At 40.5% G+C, this 27,063-nt stretch overlaps 1 protein-coding gene across 1 annotated transcript in view; it reads right to left on the bottom strand.

Annotated features, from left to right (window-relative positions):
• prkcaa (protein kinase C, alpha, a) overlaps positions 1-27,063 on the bottom strand; it is a 188,303-nt gene that overhangs the window by 75,563 nt on the left and 85,677 nt on the right. Inside the window, exons 4-5 of the mRNA XM_074630632.1 lie at positions 12,083-12,194; positions 10,651-10,779 (exon numbers count right to left, since the gene is read on the bottom strand). Coding sequence (XP_074486733.1) covers positions 10,651-10,779; positions 12,083-12,194 — 241 coding nt within the window. The remainder of the gene's footprint in view (positions 1-10,650; positions 10,780-12,082; positions 12,195-27,063) is intronic.

Here is a 27,063-nt window from a genome sequence, read left to right as displayed (position 1 = left end):
TGTAAAGACAAGTGCTATCTCAGTGTATGTGCCCTCTCAAAGTAGTGCTATGATGTTGGATGTTACAGGGACTGTCATAAATACAAATGCAGATCCAACTGTTCTGATAAATAAACAATTTTTACTCCATTTTTACATATCTGTTCTTTAAACTATGACTGGTTTCCTAAAATTAAACTAAAATAAAGAAATTGCAATATATCACCTTGTTTACAGTATCGCAATATATCGTAATATATTGAATTGTAACCCCAGTATCATGATACGTATCGTATTGCCAGATTCTTGCCAATACACAGCCCTAAACACTAGTGAGCTGAGCGATAGGATTAACTAAGCAAAATTGATTAATTTCTTTAAAATTGGAAGCATAATGTGGGCTGGAAATGAACTGTTATGGGGAATGTATCAAATGTATTACAGATTTTCTTTTAATTATAATATCTTCATTATAATTGCAGCACTGTTAGATAGCCAGGAAGCTCACTGGAGAACATTAAGAAAGGACACACTGCTGTCCCAATGGCCAACTCCCTGCAGCGGAAAAGTGCTGGCACTTGTGCCAACACAAGTGCTGTCAGCTGTTCCATCTTAACTCTGATTCATGAGGAAAAATGTAATGGCAGGATTTTAAGTAAATCTTATCTTGGCACGAACCTGTTGGCTTTTCTGCACGATGACTCAGACGCGACAAAGGAATGGAAATGACTCTAAGAAAAGGCTGAAGAGTGGAAGCAGTGGCAGTAAGTCAGCTGCATTCAGAGCGTTGGGCAGTGATTATCAATTGGCAACCCGCAGGCTTCATCCAAACCTCAGACAGACGGAGCATTGATCCAACCCCAAGTCTGCCTTCCAGCAAGTCTTCCTTTGATTCATGGAGCCAACAGTAAAAGACAGGATATTATTTTTGTTTGAATGATGATGGCTGATTGAATGAGTGATAAGGAGGAGACAAACTGACTCTGCAGATCTGCATGCAGCACATAAAACTAGAGGAGTAACGATACATCAATATGGATCGATTCAGTGATCGAAGATCCAATATCACCGTTGCAAAGTGAAAACAGTGATACAGTACTTATCATCATCTTTAAGATACGCCTTTATTTTCGAAATTCTCATGGCACGTCTGTCTCACCATTTCCGTCCAAGTGCACCTCCCTCCTAAACATTCAAAAAGTGAATAAACATGAGAACTTGGCACTTTATAGTGAACAACAGGAGGTCTATTTTTGTACAATTTATTGAGAAGAATAGACTGTTTTTCATTTAAATGTCTGGAAGAGCACAATAATATAATTGTCAAATCATATTTTAGTTGCTTTTTGTGGGTTGATATAAATGTAACTGATTGCGCTAAATGAGCAAATGATATTGTCTCATATAGATGACTAAATTGGAGGAAAAAAAAGCCCCTGAATTGAATCAAATCAAAATCTAATTGTGGCAGACTTTGTGATATCAGCAAATATTGTATTGTTGTCCAAATAAGCGACAGAATATTGTATTATGATGAAACTTGTGATTTACACCCCTACATAAAACAGAATTACAGAATAAAATAATTAAATAAAACTTTGAATATTTCACTAACTTATTGACTCTGATCAAAATGGTTAGCTCAGCAGGAAGAAGAGGTAGGAAGGACGATGTGCTGCACCATTGAGCAATGGTTCAAATCTGACACTCGACTCCGCCTACAGCGAGCACCCTAAAATAGCCTTAAAAAGAATGAGATGATATAGTTAGAGTGAGATGATTGACAGAGATACAAAGGTTGAAGGTACAGGAGAGAAACATTATGTAACTACTACAACTGTGTTGTAACCATGGATGTATTAAAAGAACTGGATACAACGTTGGAGGCGGGGCTCTGTTCATTTTTATGAAAGTTGCTCAGTGGCGCATGAAGCCAAAATGGCTCGACTTCTGAGTGGAAAAGTACTCAGATCTTCCGGCTATCTTCCGCATCCATTGGGCCCATAGAGCAGGCGCAGCAGTGTCCGCTTGGTCACATGACTCGGTCACGGGGTCACAACGTCACGCTGTTGTCACAGCTTGCTTACTCCGTCTCCCAGCCCTCGCTCCAGCCTCGGTTTGGGGCTCATTCACATGAACGGAGGAAGGAAAATAACTCTGGATTTGGCTATTAGTGCATTTTACAACTTTTAGGACCTGATGATTTAAATAAGGACTATTCAAGTGTTTGTACAGGGAAGTTGATTCACCTCAAAAAAAAATTATTCGCTGAGTTACAGACGTCTCTTTCCCAATGTAAGTCTATGGGAAAAGTCTTTTTGGGCCCAATGACCAGACCCGGAAGTTGTAATACCGCCGTTTGGCCACTACAAAAATTGTCATCAACGACCGGCGCTCTTCCTGGGGACTTGGTTGTAACACCTTATTAAGCTTGCGTGACGCCTGTGTTACAATTAGTGGAATGGTTCTTTTCAGTTCACCAACAGTTCATCCTACATTTACATAATGCTGTTTAACAACCCAGAGAGAAAAATGATTTTCAGTATAATGTTTATCCGGATAAAAAAGTAACTGTGCATAGAGAATGATGCCATGCATCATTTAAGATGCTTGTTGCCTGCAACCTATGAGCAAATCAGGAAGATGAAAGCTGTGGTGCGTTCTGGTTTCCTCTCTTTCATAGATCCCCCCCCCCCCCATGTGTCTGTAAATACCACAAGTTACATCTTTCTGATGGTACACTTTCTATATTTGGCCAGTTATCTACAGCATTAATAATAATAATTCATCGAAAGCAGCAGTAAAACAGACTCAGAAATGCGAGGTAGATTGTTGCTATAACTGCATCAGCCAGAAGCTGTTAACAGTGTTCAGGGTGGCTTTTGTCTTTCACTGTGAAGGGCCGCTACACCTCCAGAAGGTTCAAAAGTAAAAATCTAGCTTCCCTGATCCACCCACATCTATATCTACTCTGAGCACCAATGTGACCTCTGCACACCTACACTGCACCTACATATAAAGCACATTGACACCTACAGCAGCAGCATTAGTGTAACAAATAGCAGAAAACACATTTGGACATTGAGGCAAGAGGAAAAAAATCAAATGAAAAGGTTGAGTTAGAGGGAGAGCAGAGGGCTGGTTAAATTAGGCTTTTCTCCAGAACTGGGTGAGTCAACGAGGGAACAAAACGGAAACGTAATTATTACCACTGTGTCTCACAGGCTCCCAAAGGACCTGTATACGGCAAGGGCGGGTGCACATGTCTGCACCCTCGATGAGGATAAGTTTGAATAAAAGAATATGGACCAAAATGACAGAAATGCCCTCTCCCAAGTGTACTACTAGATATTTGCAACGGGTCAATGAACAATAGGGTTGCTGAGACAAACAGGAGGGTGGCTTCCTCAGCACCAGTGGACAGAGAGACGCTGTGTGCCAGCCGGACTGAGAGGCGGAGGACAGGGTTAGTGGGCTGCGTCTGTCCTCAAGAGACAGACCTTGTTTTGTCTCCTCCAGCAGCACCTCCCCTCCCATCTCCATTTCCCCCGAACTGACGAGATCACACACTCCCACAACTCGTGTTTTCTGGAAATCGCACAAATAATCTCTGTGTTTCTGAGTAACTCATTATTTCATTGAGCCATATCAGTTTCGTTGCCAGAAAGTCACTTATGCGTTTAAAGGACAGCAGCTTCCCATGGCAGATATGTCACTTCCTGTTGGACATTTTGGCTCTGGCCACTGGTGAATCGTAAAAGAAACTGGAGTCACTCTTCAACTCTCAGTTTCAGAGTTTGAATTAAGAGAATTTGCACTTAATCAAGCTTTCCCTCTCTACAGTACTTAAAGGCCCTGACACACCAAGCCAACGGTTGGGCGTCGGACAGTTTGGGGCCGACGGACGCTCACCGACTAGTTTATTCGGTGTGTCCAGGATGTGAGGAAAGCAAGCCAACAAGTAAGGTCAAGAGGAACATTTTTCATCGTCATCTCATCTGATCATCCCAATACACGGATAATTTCACAGCGACATGGCTGTCTGGAATGAAGCTACGTGGTGAATGAGATTGGTGTGAAAATGGTCGGCAAATGCCGCTTTGTTTCATGTACGCATCATAACAACGGCTTGCATATCCACAGTCCTGTGTCCTCCGGTTTTCCCTTTTTGAATGACGAATACAGACTACCGTGACCTGCTGGTGTGTAGAGTTATTTCATCTCACGCAGGCGCAGGACGTAAGTGCTAACTGGCCGTCGGCTGTAGTCCTTGCGGTGTGTTCAAGTGCAACTTGTCGGCCAAAACAAAGACAACGTGAGGCGAAGCAACAGGCGGCATTCGTCGCCGCTAGTTCTCTGATGTCGGGTTGGTGTGTGTCCAGCTTAAAGGTAGGGTTGGTAATGCTGTTCAAATAAATTTTTGATATATTTGTTGAAATTCTCGTTACATCCTGAAAGCAATCAATAAATCAAATGCTCTGACCAAAAAAAAAAAAAAAAAAGAATCTGGTATTTGTGGCTGTCGCCAGACTGGAATAAGCCCGTCCAATCATTTCACTCAGCTTGCCTGCGCTCACTCTTCACTCATTGCGCGTCACCGGAGTCTTCCACAAGCTGCTAGCTTTACAGCTGTGAGTACTTACAATAGCCTATTTGTTGTTGTTTACGTCCATTAGGATATGTTTATGTTCATAATGATCATTTTGGGGGAGTGGCTTTGGAGGGAGGCCTGAAGGGACAGACTGTCAGTGATGCTGACTTGGCAACTTTCTCTCTAGATTTAGGGACTTTTGGAGCTTGTGCTGCTAGCTACTTTCATCGGAAAAGAGTTGGCAACACTGGGCTTGGTTTTTCGGGTGGATCATTTTTAAAATTTAGAGAACTCTTGCTAGTTTCTCAGCCTTACCAAACCCTACCTTTCAAGGCACCGTGTTACATTGCTTATTCCAGACATTCATAGGCTATCCATGTGTTTTGTTACAATACAAATTTGTAGTAGCTTTGCCCGGACGGAAGAATTGTCTGGCTTCAGTGGATACGAGGCAATTATGTCAAAAATCCCATTAAAACGTCTGCAGGTATAACAGAGACTGAGGAGGAGAAACATCGATGATGAACTGAGTTACTGATTTGGACGGCGAATGTTCATGAAAATATGAAACGTGTCTTTGTGGTCAAGATAAATGAACGTAAATTTGGTTAAGGTGATAGAGGTTCTTTCTTCTTGCGCTTCTGACCAAATGTGCTTCAGTAAAATTTCATTTGAGTCAAGGAATTTCTGGAAAATATGTGTGTATATATACTGTTTAAAGGAGCATTAGCCAATAACCGTACTGAAGAATCCAAAGAAGCTGACCACTTTCCAAAGACCAGACCAGATGCCAGAGTGGTGCTTTGCTCTTAAACCTCATTTGACACCTCACTGACTTCATCTGGACTGGGGATTGGATTGGACTGGGGAACAAAAAATAAAACATCCTAACTAGAAGCCAAATAAAATATGTAATTCAAGAATATGTTTTCCTGTTGACTCAGATGGCTCTTGTAATTTTTGGCACAGAGGAGTGGGAGCTAGGGACTTCACCTTTGTTTCAGAGAAAGTATCATCAACAGTGTTGTGCAAGTTACATAAAAGAGCTAATATATTACTCATCAGTTGTTTCACATTGAAAAATAAATTGCATGACTTACTAATAAATAATAACTTGCAATCTTCTCTGTTCAACACATTGTGGTTTGTAGCAGCCAGCCGAATATTTGGAGATATTAGCCCCAGGGTCTACACACTATTTGTGGACAAAATGCATGCACAAATACACAGTGAGTGCATCCACACCTACACTTGTGTTTGTGGAATGATACATCTGAAAGTGAAAGCAAAGTTTCCTCCTCACTGCCATCCATCCACCGCACCTCTTCCCTGCTTCACCAACGGAACACAATTCTGTTTGGCCAGCTGTCTGTGAAGCGTCTACAGCAGCTAATGTAATCTATGATACAATCTGGCCTGAGTGGGCTGATGGTGCTGGTACAGCAGTTCTATACACACGCCTACACACACACACACACACACACACACACACACACACACACACACACACACAAGCAGAAGAACAAATGCAAATGATAACATGGCTGTTTTGTCTGCATCAGGAATCGGCTACTATGTGCCACAGAGGCCAAGAGTCTGCACTATAGAGCGGTGCAGGAATGAGTCCTAAAACTCAGAAACAAATCATCATTTTTGCACTTCCAGTTCCCTCGTCTCAAAGTCAAAGCATTTTCTGAATGGGTTTTTGCTAGGGCTGTCAAAGTTAACGCAATAATAACACCTTAATGCAAATTAATTTAAACACCACTAATTTCTTTAACGCAACTTGTAATTTTTAGGTCGTAGCGGGCTCAAATTTAAAGCTAGAGTGAAGTACTGGTATCATATGAAACTAGAAAACCTAAGGAATCCATTGGTACCAAACATGTCATACTAGCTCGGCGTGTAGGAGGCTATATAACGCTCCAACCTTGTGCTAAATTATAAATAAGTTTCTGGACAATATTTGTCATTGTTTTGTGTTGTTAATTGATTTCTAATAATAAATACATATATTTGCATAAAGCAAGCATATTTGCCCACTCTCATATTGATTAGAGTATTAAATACTTGACAAATATTTAAGATAAATTTTGAACGGATAAAAAATGTGTGATTAATTTGCGATTATCTACAGTATGGACAATCATGCGATTAAGCTCGATTAAAGATTTTAATCGATTGCCAGCCGTAGTTTTTGGTTACTGTAAATGCCTGAAATAAAGTCTGTGGTTAACACAAGCTTAAGAGATTTTAACATCTTGTTCTACGACATAAAATCCCACTCGGGAATTTTGAATCTTTTATGTGGCCTAGAAAAGGCGGTTGCAAACAAGTGGCTAAATGAGACTACTAAACTTCATCACGCCTACCACTAGTCCGCCTTTAGCTTAGTTGTGGTGACGTGAAGTCATGCGACCGTGGTGCAGTTTGTTTATAGCCTAACGTTAGCTTTTTACTTCTCTCATAAACTCATAAAAGTGGTGTTCATTTGTGAAGATCATTTTATGGAACAAAACGTTTAAGTATCATAAATGTTTGTTTGCCACAGAGCTTTTTTCTAACAAAATCCAATGGAAAAATCCCATTGGCTTTTTGTCAGGTTAACCAGGGCCATGCTAACTCCCGGGTATATTGCGGGTGATAATAGTGGTTTCCCACCCCTGGTGTACACACATACACATTCATGCATTATTATCATGAGCAGTCTGGGGCAGTGCACGGTTCAGCGTAAATGAAAGCAATATTGGACTGGAATGTCTCTAAAGCTCAGAACTGTGTGAAGAGGTCAGAGCTAATATAACCATTTTATCCGGCAGGATATTACAGTATGAGTTCTTGAATTTGTTGTAGAGCAGAAGACACTGAATGTTAAATGTGGAAGGGAGGCAGGAGCAGGAAAGAAATAGTTGCTTTTTGAGAAAGTCTGTTTTGCAGTCTTCAGTATAAACGTCACGTGTTTTGTTGGGCTCTTCAGTATGTTTTTGTCCCACTTGGATTTCACAGGACATGCATTGAAGCAGATGACTGGCCTGTGGGAGATGAATGCATGATACGAGGAACCGCCAGATGGAGAAGGGAAAACACATGGTCTCAGCCCGAAATCTCAAATAAATATTTGTGCATTATTTGACCCACTCAATATGTCTTGTGTTTAAACTATTGTCTGTGTTTAGGTATTGCAACACTTAGCCATAAAAAAAACACTTTAGAGACTGCATATTTATAAACTATTGTAAGACCTAGATATACAGTATTTACAGCAACTAAAAGAAACACATTCTCTGGAACAGTAAACTAGTTTATGTGAGTGTGTTTGTGGGATACAGACGGTCCTTGAACTAGCGGAGAACAGCGAACTTGCCGGACACTTGGCAAGATCATGCAAGATGTTAGTCATCACCAATCAGTGCTTTATGTACCTATAAGTGTCCATCTTCTCCACCGTTTGAGCTTACTTTTTGCATTTTTTTTAGTGTAGCAAGTGTGATTACAACATTAGAATAAACTGTGTGCAAAAATGCTAATTGCAAATATGGAGAGCAAACTTTAGTGGTCAGTGGATAGGTGATTGTGTTCATTACTCAAATCAATGTTTCCTAAAGTGTGTGTTGTGCCAGGCATGGGTGTAGGTGTTGCACCACTTCCCTGCCCACATTCGCTCGGTTCCTTCTGCTGATAATTTGATAAGTGGATAAGTCAGTGCCAGGGTCTGGTGATGCGCTGACCCCCGTTAGCCAGCTAATTGAATGATTATGTGTCAGCTCCTCGCAGTCACTATTGTTCTAGCAGATGTGCTAATGCACCATTACAGCCAGGGGATTTACTGTAGAGCCTGCCTCCAATCACAAGGCAAAATGGGCTCCGGTGCAAAAACACACTGTTGTACTACAATGTTTCTGTGTATCAGTATTAGCTATGCTGTTTTATTAAGTTTCAATCTATTTGTGTTTGTGCACAGAGAGCTGTATAACCTGTTACATGCATGTAGATAGAGTGCTGCAGGAATGAGTCTTAAAACCCAGAAATAAGTTAGCATTTTAGCACTTCAGGTTCCTTCGCCTCGAAGTCACTGGGTTTTTTGGCTGGGTTTTTTAGTTAGAGGGCTGAAATAATATCTGTGGTTAACACAAAAGGAGCAGTGTGTGGAATAATCCCATTGGTTGTTTGTCGAGGGAACCAGGGCGATGCTAACTTCCTGGTTGGGCTATACAAATACGTCATCCCTGGAGCCCTCTATTAGGGCTTCATCATTGCTTCATTACAGTATAAACCAGTGCAACCAGTCACTGCTCATAACAGAGCTGCTCCAGTGATGCAGCATCCTGCGGCAGCTCTCGGAACCTCTCGAAACGGACAACTCTGCGCTCACAGCAGCACCAAACAGACACTGTTCATTTGTGTGCTACTTTTAGCCAAGGACGTCACAACAGACACATTTGACAGATTACGCATGAACACATCTCAATCTCTCTTAACCACAGCAGCGTGGTCAGCCGTCACTCTGAGAGGATTATTCAATACTTTCTGCAAAGTCAACAATTATGAGATGTCTAATAATAATAATAATTTGTGATTTATAAACTTAAATACTTAAGCCTACATCTCGTCAAATGCATTGTTTGTATTTGGAAAACGGCCAAGGCATGCAAAAGATGAATAAACATAGAAAACAAATAAATAAATAAAAACATTAATGAAGTGTGGGAGGAGCAGATAGTGGTAAAACAAATAATTTCATGGAAGTCTTATCAAGCCAAAAACCTTGTTAACTCTGAAACATCTTGTTTTATAGAGACTGACAAGGGGGAGCAGATTGTGTCACAGAGACAAAACATGAATGTATACATTAGACATGACATGTGTCTTTTTCAGATAGCCTTTCTCTTTTTTGGCTGTTCAGACAATCTTAATAAATGGCTGTAAGAAGATTTCTAAAGGATGTGAAAAGTCTCTGAAATATTCCATCACCATTGATTACATCACATTAAGTACATGCTATTAATAGCATCTCATTACATCCTTTTTCTGAGCTCGGTAGGCAAAGACCAGGTGTGCCTTTGAAACCGGAGGCATTAGTAATTAAAACGGGTGGCATGGATCACGTAGAATAGCCTTCTAATGAATAACGGTGAGACAGGTGATTGTAAAGCCACGACCTCGCTCTCTAAGCAGAGCGCTCAGATCCTGTCTTTGTGCGATTCTGATGAGGTATAAATGAATATATCGAGCGTTAAATTTGCAGAGACGATTCGGTTACATCAGAAACTCCAGAGCAACACAGAGCAAGTCGTGACGGTTTAAAAAGGGTAACAACACGAGGCCCACGCAGCAGACCACACACCTCTGCAGGAGCACATATTTGGATTGGGATTGCCTTCCAAGTGTGTCGTAACTGTGTTTTTTTTTTAATGTTTAGCAGGAGATGCTCTATCGATCTCTGCACACCAAAAGGGAATAACCTGTGCAGCATACTGATGGCTGATAGTCACAAGGCCAGCCGTGCAGTTAGCAGACGGATTCACTGCATCACAAGGAAGGTTAAGGCAAAGTTAATGACGAGCAAGGTTTAAGTCAGGTGTAATGGCAGCAGGGGGACAGAGAGTAAATGTCTGTGTGAAATTAGACAGTCAGAGTTTATCGACAAAAAAGGGCAAAGCGTTGAAATTGATCCAGGCTCACAATTGAAATAGAACAATAGCGTCTGCTCTACCACCTACACCCTTATCACAGCCAGAAAGGTTTAGATTTAGTTTTTATATATTTAGTTTTAGTTTGTTTCCGTTAGGGCGAGGTATAATGTCTCAAAGGGATAAAGCTATATCAGCCCTGTCTCCTAAAAAGTACATTCCCAAACAATGAAACAGCATTGTGGATTACCTTTCAACGGTATTTTGACGCGGATTACAGTTTTTTGACGTATCACAAATACGTAGGAGGAGGTCGGGGTGGTGGATGGGTCAAAAAGAAACACCGGACTTTCGCCCAGGAGACTGCTCTTTGTGTCCTCTGTGAATTTTTTAAGCCCCTTTCAATTCAAGGTGTGTGCTACCAGAGTGGTTACGAGTGACGAGACCTACCTGTGACCGACAGCTTCTCACCAGTGACCTCACACTTCATGAAAAGACGCCCCCTCCTCTCGGTGTGATCGGTTCCACACAGGCTGGGCACGTTCATAACACACTGATTGTGGACATTCATATCGCAGGCTGGAGGGACAGAGAGAGGAGATAGAAGACATTAGTGAAGAAGAGGGCTTAATATAGATAAAGATAAGCTTTATGCTCTTGATGCAAATCAAACCAAACTGAATGGCTCAGGGCTTTGTGAGAATTGACTCAAATACTGATGCTGTTGTAAATGACTACAAATGATTTATGTAAAGTTTCCATGTATTTGTGTATTTTTCACATGCTTTTTTTTTTTTAAAATAAAACAGCTATGATCTATAGTTATGATGATTCACAATGTTAAAGTGTGTTCAATAAACCACCATATTATAAAAGCAATATGTGCAGCCTCTTATGGCTTAATGCTTAAATACAATAAGCTGCTTTAAAAATGCCCTCTAGATTTACCTTATCTACTGTATATATATAGGACATATTTCAATTTCCTTCCATGTATCAGACATATTTGGCACAATATTAAAGGACGTTTTTTTTCAGAAAGCTGTGTGAAAGAGGAGATAACAAAAGTATGACCCAGATTCAGCTCCGTGATGTCATGCATACATGGCATGTGTGTCAGCCGGCTGAATCACCGTGTCATGAATTTGGGAACAGTTACCGGTGGATTACATCATCATGCCGCCAAGTCAGTAGGTAAACGAATAATGAAAAATGGATATCCCGCTGCCTATTTATTATTTGTGCCTCACTGTAACAGTCCTGCGGCTCACCAGTGCTTAAAAATACTAGTGTGATCTTATTGTGGTGTGATTAGAGGTGCAATGGATGTGCCAAAACAATGTGCCGCCCCACGTCTCTATTTATGTACACCCTGGAGCAATCATTAGGCATAACTGGTGGCAGGTGGAGGATAATGTATTTAGGAGCTCATTAAGGCATTCAGACTAATCCACTAACACGAGATTAAAGGGAAGACGAGTGAGGGAGGGATATTAATAAAGACTCGGTAAAGCTTTTCAACATAGCTGCAGACTGAAAATAGACGATGTGTGACTTTAATGAGTGAAAGTCAAGGAGGAGGAGTACATACAAAGGCCTATAATATTCAGTGAAGAGGAACAATAGTTTTTTTCAGGAGACTGATGCTGATAAAGTGGCGCTAAAATAGAACACAATGTGTAGAGCCACTTATAGCAAACCATTATTTTCCTATGTATGCCACACTTATGCCTCATTGACCTGTACATCAGAACAGAGCAGGATTCATTTCCCCTCCTTTAGTGTTACATACACAGAAGTGACATTATAACCTGCCACTTGTTAATTTTATATGATACAAATGTTACATTTTAAACCTCTCAACCACTGAGTGAGTACTCACAGTCGCACTTCATGCCCTGGTGGATGAGGCCGTACAGCAGGGAGCCACAGTGGTCACAGAAGGTGGGGCTCCCATAGGTGTGGATCTTGAACTTGTGCTTCGTTCTGGGATCCTGGAAAAAAACAAAAGACAACAAGACTCAGTCAAAACCGAGTATATGGCTGGACCATGTATGGTCAGTCTGTGAATTTGTGGCTAAATTGTTATATAAATAGTCAGTGGTCATGTCTATAATGTTAAATCTAGAGGTACATGTCCACCAGGTCCGGCGAGGACAATAGGGTACGCGGTGCTCCACTCAACTGGCCGTTCAAGCGGTGACGTACCCTCTCGTGGAATGCACGTGATTGGTTCCTGGTTTTCTGCTTGCCGTTTCAAGCTTTCAGTTAATCCTTCTAAACAATCCACCAAAATCTACTTCTAAGATATTTTAAGCGAGAAATAGGCGATGCCACTGGTGAATCTCGTTTCATTTCAGAACTAGATTGAAGAAGTTTTGTGAGCCGGACACGTCGCGCTGAACCGGCTTATTTGCATAACAGACTGTTCCCCCCCTTTTCATTTTGAAAGAGCAACAGCCAATGAGGAAACTCCAACACTCAGCCGACTAATCGTGTAACTTCATCACTCAGTCAGTCACTCACTCAGTGACACACTTTTGCATTTGTAGGAATGGCCCTCTGCGGTCCAGCCAAAAAAGGTCACAAACAGCCTGAAATGATGACAGGAGTGAAAAGGCAAACCGATTACCATCTGTCAGTTAGTTACAGCTCTTTATGTTACTTAAAACACCGGGCACTAGGAGCTTAAACAACACTGATTCATTACAATGTATTGATTCAAAGTTGGAAAGCAGACTGCAATAACAGTTTAAATGATCCAAATCGCCTTGAGGTGTTTCTCCACGCTGGAACGTTGTCTGCGGCCTACTGATGACACCACTAACAAACAAATATGGTTTTAAAAAGAGGTTTTGACAGTCTGACTTTCTGTTCTGCAGACGTTGTTGACAAAATATAGACAGATATGAACATAAATGTTGTTTTTTTGAGCTAGTGCTAAGTTTTACATGTGTTCTGTTAGTTTGAGTTATTTCATGCATTTTACATTTGGAAAGCCGTCATACTGGAGAACAAAGGAAATGTATGAAATTGAAACAAAAGGAAGGTAACATGCGAGAAAGAAAATTCGGTACATCCCTGGACATGCAATGTTCTGCACAAGTTGGAAAAAAACTTGAGGTACCTGAGGTATGTAATAGTTGTGCTTAGTACTTTTGGTACCCCTAAAATCACATGTGGCCCCAGCCTCCCCCACATTTGAAATAGTCTAGAGCCGCCACTGGGCTCCTTTATCCTCGGTCACTCAGACACGTTATTGAAGGAAAAAAATGGAAGTTGAAATCAACCTGCTGCATCACATGACACCATTGTGTGTCACTCAGCAGACAATTCATCGCTGATTGCCAACTGACCGCAATCACCGCTACTTTTCTTTTTTCTTATACAACTTGAAGTGTTGGCCAATCAATCTGTAACAGCTTTTTATTAAACCATTGTTTTGGGGTTGTTTGTCTCTCCATCTTCATTGCTCCTCGGGGGAACAAATAAAGATCTTGAAAACATCAGCGAGTGAGAATGGAGTTGTTTAATGGCCTTAAAGGATATTAACTATAGCAATTACCTGATTAATTTTAAATTTATACTTATGTAAGAGCACTCAATACAAGACATATTCCACATTACCACCATTAAAAAACAACTAAAAACTTATTAAGAGACTGAAAAAGACACTGCTTCTTGATTTTCATTACTCCGTAGCGACTGTCATAAACTGCAATATATGAGAATGCGTGCGTTGTACAAATAATAGAGGCGTTGCCTGTCTCATGTATTGTTGTCCTTTTGGCCATTCAGTTAATGGATTGTGCACACACGTGTAAATAGTCATCAAAGCTATTGGAGCTTTTCATTCATTATTGGCCTCACTATTACTGCAGCTCATTGCTCCAGGCTCTCTATCAAATACTATAACAGTCCGTGTGAAAAACATTAGGCTTTAATGCAGAGTGCACTGCGCATGAGTGTGTGTAATTGGATAGTAAAGGAGCTGCTGGCTGCAAGAGGCTGAATCATGTCTTGTTTTCCTACATGCAGGATCAAATCATCAAATACGTTTGATAACTTACATAATTTAAATCTCCAGGATATAGTTGCTCAAGCGCCCCGAGTGTAAGAGCAGAGGTTTTGGATAATGGTGCATGATAATACATTTAATTTTTCATCATAAATTTAATCTATGACATTGAAGGAGGGTGATGCAATTAATGCACGTAGAGTACATATCAGACCATCATCACATATGCACAGATATGCTTCATCTATTAAAATGTTCTTGCCACAACATTACCAACATTAATACAATTATAAAACATGCTGATAAACCTAGTAGTATAGTATACTAACACTGGACTTGTATTGTAAGACAGCTCTAATAAAACAACAAATCTCTTGTGTTTCGTTTGCATTTGTTATTCTCAGGAATTTGCATGGGCAGCTTCCTTCCCTACTTTCAAGTAAACGCAGAGTCCATCTTTTCATCAGGTGCTCATCACTGCTGGTTGAGCCAGCATCCATTCGAAATTTGGATAATTTGGATATTCAAATAAGGGGGGGAAAAGTAATATTTCTATAAAGTCAAAACAGGCAGAGATGATATTCAACTCAGCTGACAGAAAGTGCGTCGGTGGTTGAGATTAATTAACCTAATTAACCAGCCTGTGAAAAACTTTCCTGAACTATGCGGCTGCAGTCCAGAAGCTTATTTTAAGTCTTATTTTGATGCAACAATTTGTTAATTAGCAGGAATGTGAAAGTGACAGCAGATCTCAATATTGATAAAAATAATCGGGAATATCACTTTTGGCCATAATCGTGCAGCTCTAACGCTTGGCACACGGGAGAAGTTTCAGTTGGTTGCAATCTGCAACCTCACCGGTAGATGCCGCCAAATCCTACACACTGCACCTTTAACTGAAGATAATAACTTCAGTAATCCTCCTATTCGCCATTTCTGCAAACAATTCAATCCAGCTCCAAAACGGTGCATCAACGGTAACATTCATGAGTGCATTTCACCTGACCGTCTCATTTACAATTCAATAACACGTGGTGTCAAACTAAACAAATGGCACTGGGTGTTAACTCTACCTTAAGTAAATACCTGTGGGTGTTAAGTAAAGCAGAATGCTCTTTGATGTGATGTGTTGAACAAGCAGAACCGGTTATCAGCCTGTTTTATTCTTTTGTACACTGAGCAGTAAATGAAAGAGAGTGAATATAAGCCAATGCAAACATGCAGCATATTGTATATGTTATTGTTCTAACGGTATATTTAAGTGCCGCTTGAAGGTAAGTGGTATGGTACAGATCAATTACAATGAAACCGCAGCACTTAGGTTATACGGTACAGTGTAGGGTCCCCTGTCACATGCATACATTCATTCATTCATCTCGTGCACTCAACCTGCAGCTTATAGAAGCACTCTCCTCTGAAACCTGGAGGACTGCCACTTTTCCAAGTGCTTTCCTGCTCATTCTCAAATTATGCTGTACCGTAAATCTCTTCCAGAGTTGGAATCTGTTTAAGTGGATTTGCATTGAGAACATTATCCAGGCTAGTCTGTTGTTTTTTCGCTGCATCTATTTGAAAGTACACCTGACTTTGTATTGTCTAGAAACAGGAGAGTTTCACCCTCCCAGTATCTTAAGAAATACGGTGTCAAATGAGAAACGAGCTTGACCCAGGAGAAATAAATCATCAGTAAGGGGAGCAGCGTGGCGTAGATCTCAGTGAGAGCTGACAGTATCACACGGTGAGGCGCCACAGTGATCAATGTTGCTGTTTGCCTTTTCAGTCAGTTTGACACTGGCCTCTGGTCTAATGCAACAGAGCCTCATTCAGGCTCCTCAGATCTCACTCGCAATCTGCCATTTCCCTGCCTGTCAGCACGCAGAGGCTTTACACCTTTATAGGACAAAGAAATAAAAAGAAAGACTAAAGTAAAGTGTTACCTTCACAGTATTAAACGTAAATATTTCACTAACTCAGTGGACATTTTCTGCTCTCCTTTTCTGGATGAGTCCGTGATTCCTATTGTAAGAATCTATCAGCAAGTTGTTCAGCGTGTCTATCTGAAGACTTCTGACATGAGCAGTTAGATGCTGACGGCCGGCTTATCTGAGATGTCCATCATCTCAAACTCCTCCATCACATATGACAGTGTAAACACACAGTGGCTGCATGCAAGTATCATCTCACAGCTGAGGCAATCTGCAGAAAAAATCATCCACATCCAAACCAATCAGGTATGTCATGACTGACATGGGGTGCAAAACACAACATGTGTGCAGGATCTAGCTTGTCTGAAAAACTCTCCTGCCTGCAGCGGGTTGGTAACCCTTGTGCAGAATGAATGTCCAAATCATACTGTAACTTGTATTCTGTCAAAAAGTGTCAGCTACAATGACAATGGCCAACATATTTTGTCATTTTGTCAAATTATCATTTTCATGGAGAGATGGGGCAAATTACACAATCACATCCAGTGCACATTGTCCAATTAGCAGCCCCGACCACGCTGTGCACAGAGCAGCAGTCAGTGTGTGAGCTAAGGACGAGAAAACAAGAGAGGTAGATAGACAGACAGTAGAGAGATAGAAAGATACACACAGAGAGAGAGAGAGAGAGAGAGAGAGTGAGAGAGAAGCTGAGCCAGCTGCACTTACTCATGTCCACCCACACACAGCTGATCCTGAAGGATTATCCTTTTGCCCCCCTCGCTTTGTTTCCTCCATCTACATGAATGAGCGATGGCGACTAAGAGCCACATTCAGCTGCAGATGGATCATGTGTTTTTATCAACCGTCACATCAGCTTTTGATGGGTGAAACATGGCTTAAATGTTCCCAGATAATGGAAAGTAAATACTCACGGCAAAAAGACAGAATGATAACAAGCCGACCAAGGTGATGGTGGTGAATCAGTAAAAACATCCAGTTCTCTGAACAGAGAAAACTGACACTTGCCCTCCTGAATTGGCCAAATGATAGTATGTTTGTAAGAGTGTGGAAGTCTCAAGATCGGTTCCTGTTTGTGTTGTATCTACAGTCATTTTTATCACTGATTAAATTATATATTGATTTTTTAATTAGTGGATTAATTCTATAAAATATCAAAAACTAGCAACACAAATGTCTTCTATCTGACCGACAGTCAAACAAGACTAAGAGTCTGCAGCCCTGCTGTCTCTGTGAAACTGTACTTAATAATAAATAATAAATGCTAATGTCAGCATGCAAACATGCTCACAACGACAATGCTATCTTGCTGATGTTGAGCAGGTATAATGTTTACCATGTTCACCATCTTAGTTTAAAGTGTTAGCATGTTAATATTTGCTAATTAGCACCAAACACAAAGTACAGCTGAGGCTGATGGGAGTGTCATTATAGTTTTGCAGGTATTTGGTCATAAACCAATACTGGACAATTTCAATTTTGACCTGATGATGCCATGAAAAGTCAGAGGACCACTTTAAGTTATTACAAGTCATCCTGAAGTAGACTTGAATGTGTGTATAAGTGAGAGCTGCGTCAAGGATTGGACGAAAATATTGGCGATTTGCTGAGTACATCACCGGTTGTTTTTTTAGGCGATTTTTTGGGGTGATGTCATTATAATTTGCTAATTAAATGGTCTGCCTCCGCACACACCTAACCGAATATATCTGCAATCGCTGGTTGTTGGGCTGACGATGGCCGGTTGGAAAATTTTAACATAACGTTCAACCTTAGCACCAGTTTTTATGGAAATCTATCCAATAATCGTTGAGACATTTCACTCAAAACCACAAATATGAACCTCATGGTGGCCCTAGAGGGAAAATCAGGGGATCAATGTCCATTGATCAATGACCAATGTCATTAGGATTCATCCCCTGGAGACCTTGAATTGAACCATTTGACCAATATTGCCATACCTATAGCCACCTATGCACACACACGCACCTCTACACACAAAAAAACAGTGATATCCGTCTGAGAATAACTACTAGTAATTAATGTTGAATATTATTATGAACAATGTTGTGGAATTATTCTTTATTTCATGGGCTATTTTGGGATTTATACATTATTATTACATACATACATACATACATATATACAGTATATATATATATATATATACTATATATATATATATAAAAAGCAAAAAACGAAGCATTTGAATGCTGATTTGGAGATCGATTACCATGGAAACGGTCGAAGCTTCAATGCATTTGAGTCAGCCCTACTAGTAACTGAATATTTTTCCGATTCTCTGCCACTTGTAGCTAACCTCTCAAAATGAATTAACGTCTACATCCAGCCTGGTAGGTGTAAAGTGTCACAGTTCTGACTAATTTGCAAGGTGCCATTTAAAGATTCACTAGGACAAGCTGTAATGTGCAGAAAATGAAACCTATAAATGAATGTACTCGACTACACATCACTGAGCACACTCGGTTGTCCATTAACACGTCATTTCTGCGAGCTGTGGGACGGCTGGGTTTACCCCTGTGGCTTCTAGCCCCTATTACGGCCTAATTGGGTCTTAATGGGAAATTCAAGACAGACTGGGTGGCGCTGCACTAGCAGAACAGCAGGGGAAGCAGAGTGATACGCCAAAAGCAATGAAGTCAATCACTAGACTCAACACAAGAAGGCCGTAATGGCTAAACAAAGCCAAGGGGGTGTAACATGTTGAATGGATGACGCAGCAAGGGGGTTGCCCTGCAGCTACGGGTAATACGAGAGCCAATAGGATTGCACAGATGTCACATGCACAGACAAGGAGCTATTTAACATCATGTTGTACAGTAGACTATTTTTCTTTGTGTTTTCTTGTGGGTGGTGTTAATAGCCAGTCCATGATAATGAATCCAGCAAATAATGAATAGTTGCCCTGAAACTTAAAATATCAATACCAGTCACCTGTCATAGTAACATCAGAGTTGTGCATTATTTTTCAATAACCTCAGAGAGGGCTTTCCTTTAACTAATCCCTACATTTATTATACATAGCATTTGCCCTGTACTCATCCCAGCATCTGATTTGCATGTGAAGCCACAGATCAAAAACAGACACAGGGCAGAAGGCTGATCAAAAGACTGGAGGCAACCAGGAGATATAGGGATGAAAACAGAAGCACGGGGGGGTCAGCACAGTGATGACGGCTAATTAGCCAGCCTCTCCAATCCAGTTTAATTAGCAAACAGGACGCCAACCAGCCCCTGTTAATGAACAGCCTGGCAGGGAGAAGCTGAGCAGCAGAAGGGCGGGAGGGGAGGGCAGAGGTGGAGGTTGTCAAAGACTAGGGTCACCCTCCATCCTGCAGTCACAATCAGAGAAATAATGAAAATGTCGTCTGGTTGTCTAATAGAACATACATACATTTAAATTAAAAAAATACCGAGTTGGATACTGGATCCTGTGATGATTTTAAGAACATTATAAAGCCCAGTGATTAATAAATCAGGATTTCATTTTAAAAACACTGTCATGTAAATTGCAACTTCACGTTGCATGCAACATGTCAGCAGCATGCAGAGGCATTGCATATTAATATTTTGAATATTTCAATAAAGAAAAACAGATAGCTTAATGCCGCAACTACACTTAACTCAATTTCACTTCAGGTGAATATAGGGTAACGTTTTTAATTAATAGATATCACCATGAAACTACAGACAATATTTTCTGTATTAAAATTTTTCTGAAATGTTATGTTTAAATACGCTAATGAGGCATTTTCTTCAAATATGTGATAATTTGCATATATATCCGCAACAGAAATCTGAACATTGGATGAAGACAGGTACAAAAATCTTATTTCATTTTGTTGACATATTATATTCAAAGGTTTCTACAGAGGGAATTTTAGATATCTCTTTGTATCACTCCATAAATCAGAAAATACCGTCAGCCGCTATAAAGAAATCCATTTTTGCCATGTTTCTTATGAATAAAATGTTCTATAAATCAGACTGTGAATGATATATGAATAAACCCCTCTGTAAAAACCTTCAAAATATAGCAAGGATTGAAACTGTAAAGTGTGGTGGATGTAAGAGCTACTGAAGTGGAGATTTCTGGCTCAGAGTATGAAAAGAAACTCATTTTGAGAAAACAGCTATTAAAGATATGTTTTTAAAATCCCATACATTTTGAAGACACTATGTGAATAGAGTAAAAAATTTAACTAATAAATATCACCATGAAAATTCCCCAGTTGATTACTTACATTAAGACAATTATATTTTGTATTACAAGTTTTCTGAAATTTAATGTTTAAATATGTGAATGCAGCATTATGCAATGCTAACTTCTGGTGAATTTAGGAGAAATCTACAGGCGCAAATAGACAAAGTATAGTAAATTAAACACCTAAATGTGTATTTTGGATGTTTTCTATCCACTAGTCTGAAAGAAGACATGTTATGGAAGCATAATAGCCCAAACTCTCAAAATTTACCACTGCAGAAAAACAATGATTTTGCCTATAGTGTCTCACCTTAAAAGTAAAACATCCTGTAAACCAGAATACGTTATTGCACTGTGCATCTTGCATCTGGTCGGCCTGTCACCATTAACAGACGCCTGCAGGCTAAACTGGGAGGGTTCTTGGTTTGTATTATGCATGTAATATATTGGCAGTTTAGACTGGATGTTGTTAGACACATTACAAGAACAAATTTAACATGCAGATTCTCATCACAATGAATTTTAAAACTGGTCACTACTAGTACTACATAAATACATGAATTCACTTATCTTGGAATGATTTCTATAACAACAGTTAGCCTGTCGTGTGCTCGCAAATAGCACATTCATTATTATAGTGAGTTAACATAGTTAACAGGCATAATTGGCGGGAAATGGCAATACCATATGGGCTGTGAAGCTAATACACACTGATGCAGTATAACACATTTAGGACAGAACAACATCAGACATGCACACAAAATGCATAATGCATTCTGGGAACTGAAGAGACTTGAAAACTAAACTAACGAACAACATTCTGCAAACTCTGCAAACAAAATGATTGAATGTGTTCGAATATTCTACATCTGTTTTCAACTGGTGTGTTGTATGTTGTATAACCAACCAGCATATACTCTTTTTTTAAATTACTTTTGAAGTTAAAGTGCAATACAAGTGAGCAACATAAAAACAAACAGTGCATTACAAGCGACCTACAAATAGTGTAATAAACTCTTATGTGTGGTACATTATGGAGTCCAGATAGAGGATGTTTTGGAGCTGCAGACACAGAGGAAGACCTGTGCTCTTCTCTGAAATAACCCCCTGATCAGAGCAACTAAAGCTGTGAACAAGGAGCCTCTGATGGCAAAATACAAGTCCAAGTGGTCAGCTCTTCCCTGCTTCTCCCTCCATTTGATCCCTCCCACCACCCATCATGCAATTACAATAACCCAATCAAGAACTCTATCTAATCGCAGAATGCAGAGTAAACATCAAGGCCGTGCTGATAAGAAATAGAAATCTTGTATAACAAAGTGAAACTCCAGACGGAACAGGGCAGGGTACACTGAAAAAAACCAGACTGTGCGTGCTGGCTCTAGGTAAACTATAGGTGTAGGTACACAAAATGATATGTTTGGTCAAACCGGTCTCACAGGAAGGCGTATAAATAGCACAACCTTACACAGACATGTCATGAATACACACTTTAGCCCTTTTGCATGTAATTTGCACACCGCTCATTTGAACGGCACGCAACCGTCCACAGTTAGGTTTAGGCAATAAAACCACTTAGATACGTACGGACACAAAGTAACACAACCATAGAAAACACGTCACGAACGTCACTGAAAGACACGTGACAAACGTCACTAACGTAACTTACAAAACAAAACACCGCTCTCAAACACCGGTCTCCTGGTTAAAAGTCTGGTATTTGTTGGACCCAAGTCTTTATACTTATACTACGTCAATAACTCTTAATGTAGCATTTACTGTATATACGGATGCGTTTACATTGCAGTCAATACAGGATACATGGTGTACAAATGACACATGGAAATCAAGAAAGGCGTTCTAATTGCACGCTAAATGTGTTGCACATTATCGTGGCACATTGGTGCAGGCTGGTTTGGTGCAGCAGGACAAAGAAAAGACAGGTTTACATGCACACCATGAACCAGGTTCCTCTGAGAACTAAGGTTACACAGCAACACATGTATCTGCACTGTAGTAACCTGGTAATTATACAGCTGTTTACATGCAGCAGATTGGTAATCAGATTTCTTATCCATCCCTGCCCTTATTTTGGAAGCAATTGTTGCTTATTAGTAAGGATACAATACGCCGACTCCTTCCGCTGCGTGTTTGAATTTCTTCAACTGGTCAGTGGTGGAAACCAACTTCTTTAGACTTCTAGGGGTTACTTGGTGTTAGTTTCATCTTTAGTTGGACTTTGCATGGAATTATTCTGAATATGAGCATGTGAAGCTCTGTGTAATGATATTTCCTTTCATCGTGCTGCTCTGCTGCCTCAGCAACAGTTTCCCCGTCTGAAGTCTTTGTCATGCACTTTCACACTATACATGTGAAAAGCCAATTAGAAACCCGGTTACGCATGTACATGGCCGAGGAATTGGCTTTCTCAAGGCAGGAGAAAGACTTCAGTGCAAGAAAGACTTCGGCTTCCCAGTCTTTGAACTGATGCTATTCTCTCTTCACTTGAACTGACAAGACAAAGACTGCCGTCTATACTCTTAAGTCGTATTTCACACTCACAATCAGCTTCAGGCAGTTAAATAGCAGCTATTCAGAATCAGAACAACACTGACAGCTCTATTTTGGGGTTTTTATTGCATGGAAGACTTTTGAGTGACCCAAGTGTAGCAATCATCAAAGAGGTTGGGTAGTAATACAGTCCGCCTGCCTCCCACAGAGTAAAAAGAGATCCACCCGGTGTGACATTTGCAGCCAGAGAGTGAGAGCGAGAGAGAGAGAGAGAAAGTGTGTGAAATGAGACACACCGATCATCACTTCATCTTTGTCATTTCCTTCATTCACTTATCTCTTTGACCCATCTGTTCCCTACAGGACTGAGAAAAAGGTTGTTACAGTGACGCTTGAAGGTGAACTATTTCCTTAATATCCAGCGTCAGACACTGACCGCCACTAAATTCCCCTCTGAATTCTCTCAGCTAATACTCTCATCCCTCTTTTACCCATCATCCCTCACTGGGAGGTGACATTTGAAAGGGAGGTGGCAGGAGGCTCCTCCCTGCACCAGTGTTTGACTCACCCTCTTTTGTGGTTAACCTGTGTGTGTAATTGCACTGCTATACACACAGACATATAGGACTGCACAATTAATCGAATATTAATTGCGATCACAACTTTTGCTTCCCATAAATCAATGAACATTGCAATATTGACGTTTAAAATGCTAAACTCCGCTGCATAAATTAAGCGCTTCCTAAGCTAACAGCTAGAAATGAACCTTCAATCAGAAGCCGATGAAAGCCGGCCCATTTTCACTAGTTTCATATTCATACATCCGAGTTTTGGCTGGTCACACATGTGCAGCCACCACATGATGGCTTTATGTCGGCACACAGCGGCACAGTCAGTAACGTCACACACACACAAAACAACGTCGTCGGTGTGGAAGTTCTTCAGCGTGAGGGAAGAAGACATAAAGCTGCAATGTGTTACAACTGCAAGTCCAGAATACGCCGTGAGGCAAAACCTTAAAACAACCTTGGACCAACTAACTTAATCAGACATTTATTATATTGTAATTTATTCCCCTGCATCCTGCTCAGAGTAATCAGTGACCGGCTCATCTGCCGACAGCATGGAGCACGTTATGGTGCGTTCAAGCTCTACTCAATAAAAATAAGTATTAGGCGATGGCAAATCATAACGCTATCATGATGCATTCAAATGTAATCTTGTAAAATGCAGTTTTTGGCGAGAAATTTAGAAAAAATCCAGTTGTTTGAAGTATATGTTTTCACAGCAATATAATAGATATTTTTTTAATCGGAGCAAATATTTATATAAAAATACAATCATTTATTTCCGAATCATTTCAATTGTGTGTTTTTATGCAAATAACCACTATAGATGACAATAATAAAGTAAAGGACAACCTTTAGAATTTTTGACAGTTGTAACGTAGCACAACATGGAAGTGAAAGCAGCGCTCTGTTTATTTAAAATGTGGCATTGCAACAAAAATATTTTGTCCCAAAAATCAATGAATAATCATGATAATAATCTTAAGTGATCTCAATATTGATCAAAATAATTGTGATTATCATTTTGGCCATAAGCCCTGCAGACATACGTATTCAAGCAAACTTGGCAACAGCAAGATGTGTGGTTGTTTGATAATCTCTAAATGAATAGCTGCAGCTACTGGTTGGTGAATTGCCATTAAAAACAATTACTTAAAGGCTAGTGATCTATTTTGGTTGATTGGGAGTCCTGTTGATTTTCAGTAACAGTATCTAGTACAGGTGTTAAACATTTCCCTACTATGCACAGCTACAGTTACTCATTTTCAAAGAGTCATTGTCCAAACCCCTTCATATGGCACTAATGGCCCCCTGTCAATGTGTTGAACCACACAAGGCAGTCTGTGTCACCAAATCCTGTCACCGTCACAACTTTTAATTATACTTTACATCAAATTAATCACATTTCCCTCCTCCCATTAAACCCTATTGTATTAGAAAAACTGTGCCACTCATGGATGGACACACACAGGCGTGTTTATCGAAATGTTTAAAGCATCGCGGCATGCAACATAGAGCTGGAATGACTCAATCCACAACAGCTAAAGCCATCGCTTTACTCCCCCGGACACACAGGCACAAACACACACTTTGCTGCTGTCTACTTTCTAGTGAATATCTTCGTCGTGGACTACAACTCTAGGAGTAAAAGCTGTGGTTACTAAGGTGAACAGAGGCTTTGAAGAGAACAAAACGGAGCTATCATTTAACCAGACATGAGGTGTTGGGCTAGGCAAGGTTACTATATTTAGCGTATAAATCACCACCCTGATTCCTCTTGGCCTTTCACTAAGCTGCTGAGTGCTGAGAGGGAGGGCAGGTTGCCACCACAGCTCACAGGGGGTTTTCCTTGCCGTGTTGTATCTGTTAACACATCTGTCTGCTAGCAGAGCTAGAGATAATAGCTGACATTTTTTAACCATTGTCAGGTCAGGGCCCAAGTTGCTTTATTTGGCTGACTTTGTATAAATGAATGCCATCAATCACAGTCTGTTCTAGTAGTACCATTGGGTGCTTTTGATCCTGCAATATTCATGGACAATATGTAAAGTCTGTTGTGCAACTCTTCACTGGTTCAGGAGCTTCAACTTCACACTACACAACTTACTGTCTTGTAATCAGGAGTCTTGAAGTCATTGTGGTTTTCACACTACATGACTGACCGGCGACTGACACACTGCGAGATCTTTCACCAGGAGGAATCCCCGATGAGGACTCTAAACTACATTTTGTCACGGAAACACACGCGAGAAGTGACACGGTAAATTAAGTAATCCCATATGCATAGTCATGCTTGTTGATGTTGTCGTTGGCACACATGTTCACAAAATAGCCTGTTTCAAAAACTCAAAAGGGAGTTGTTGTAAAAAAGTGACCTAAAAAATCTTAGGAATCTTGTGTTTGAACTAAAGTTAATGTGCCATTACTAACATGTGAGAAAATATAGCCCAGATGCTGATGACGACACCCAGTATGTGGCCCCCACTAAATAACAGCATCCTTAACTCCCGCTGTGGCAAGAAGGCTTTTATGAGCCCCCTGCTGCAAATTAAACCCAATGCTTTTGACCCAATACAGACACACACTCACTAACACATACTCATGTGAACAAACAGAGAGGAGTAAGTATGATTTAAATCCATAACACCTGCAAGGGCATGTGTAATGTTCAGTTGTTAAAGTAAATGCTCTTCACACATGAATATCTTAACAACAACCCAAGGCTCTTAGAAACGCGATTCAAGAAGACCATAATTACCGTTTCATGGTTCATATTGTATAAATGGACCATTTAGAGAAAAGCACAGCATGAGACAGACTGAACTCAGTTGTTAAAGCTCTTTGAACAAACTCTCCTGCTTGCTTTTGCACAGCTGGAGAAAATTGAGCTCCCAGGTATACACACACACACACACACACACACACACACACACACACACGGACTCTGCAGAGATGTGTTCATTACAGACGCTGGTTCATTAGCCACGCACGCATGTGCTGTGAGTGACATCCACAAGGTCAGGAGAGGACGATGGGTCTGTCACGGCTGTCACATCGGCTGGAAGATGACTGCACTGTTTACAACCTTTTCTCCAGCCCGGTAACAGGTAGAAAAAAGAGAAGACCCGACAGTTCATTCGGTCATGTTGCAAACACCAAAAGCCAGAATAAATTGGCTTATCAGACGCAGGCCATCTGTCAGGTGCTTAATAATTAAAAGAACCTCACAAGGTGTGTTCCCGAAAAGTTATTTAATAGCCAAAGTCTTGGCAGAGTCTTTTTTCACTGTAATGAGCCAGCAGACAGGGGCAGTGGCTCGGCTGTTCAACTCTGGGGTCTTTGCTCTGTGGTGTGGATTGCAGAAAACTCAATAAAAGTTAGCTTGTGTCCGTGCAATCAATTCAGTACCTGCACCGGTGTGTGTGTGGATTTGTGCGTTTGGGGATTTAATTATAAACTGTAGGAATAGATACTGTATTTTGGCTTCTTCTTTAGCCTTGTTCTTTAGCACTGCAAAACATCAGGGAGTCCAGGAATTCAGCAAACACACTGTGGCGCCTGGTGTGAGAGGGGGTTTGTGTGCAAAGAGCTTCAGGA

The sequence above is a fragment of the Sebastes fasciatus genome, chromosome 3 (genome assembly GCF_043250625.1).
Source record: "Sebastes fasciatus isolate fSebFas1 chromosome 3, fSebFas1.pri, whole genome shotgun sequence".
In the NCBI taxonomy this organism is placed as follows: Eukaryota; Metazoa; Chordata; class Actinopteri; order Perciformes; family Sebastidae; genus Sebastes; species Sebastes fasciatus.
This window is presented reverse-complemented; position numbering and strand designations above follow the sequence as displayed.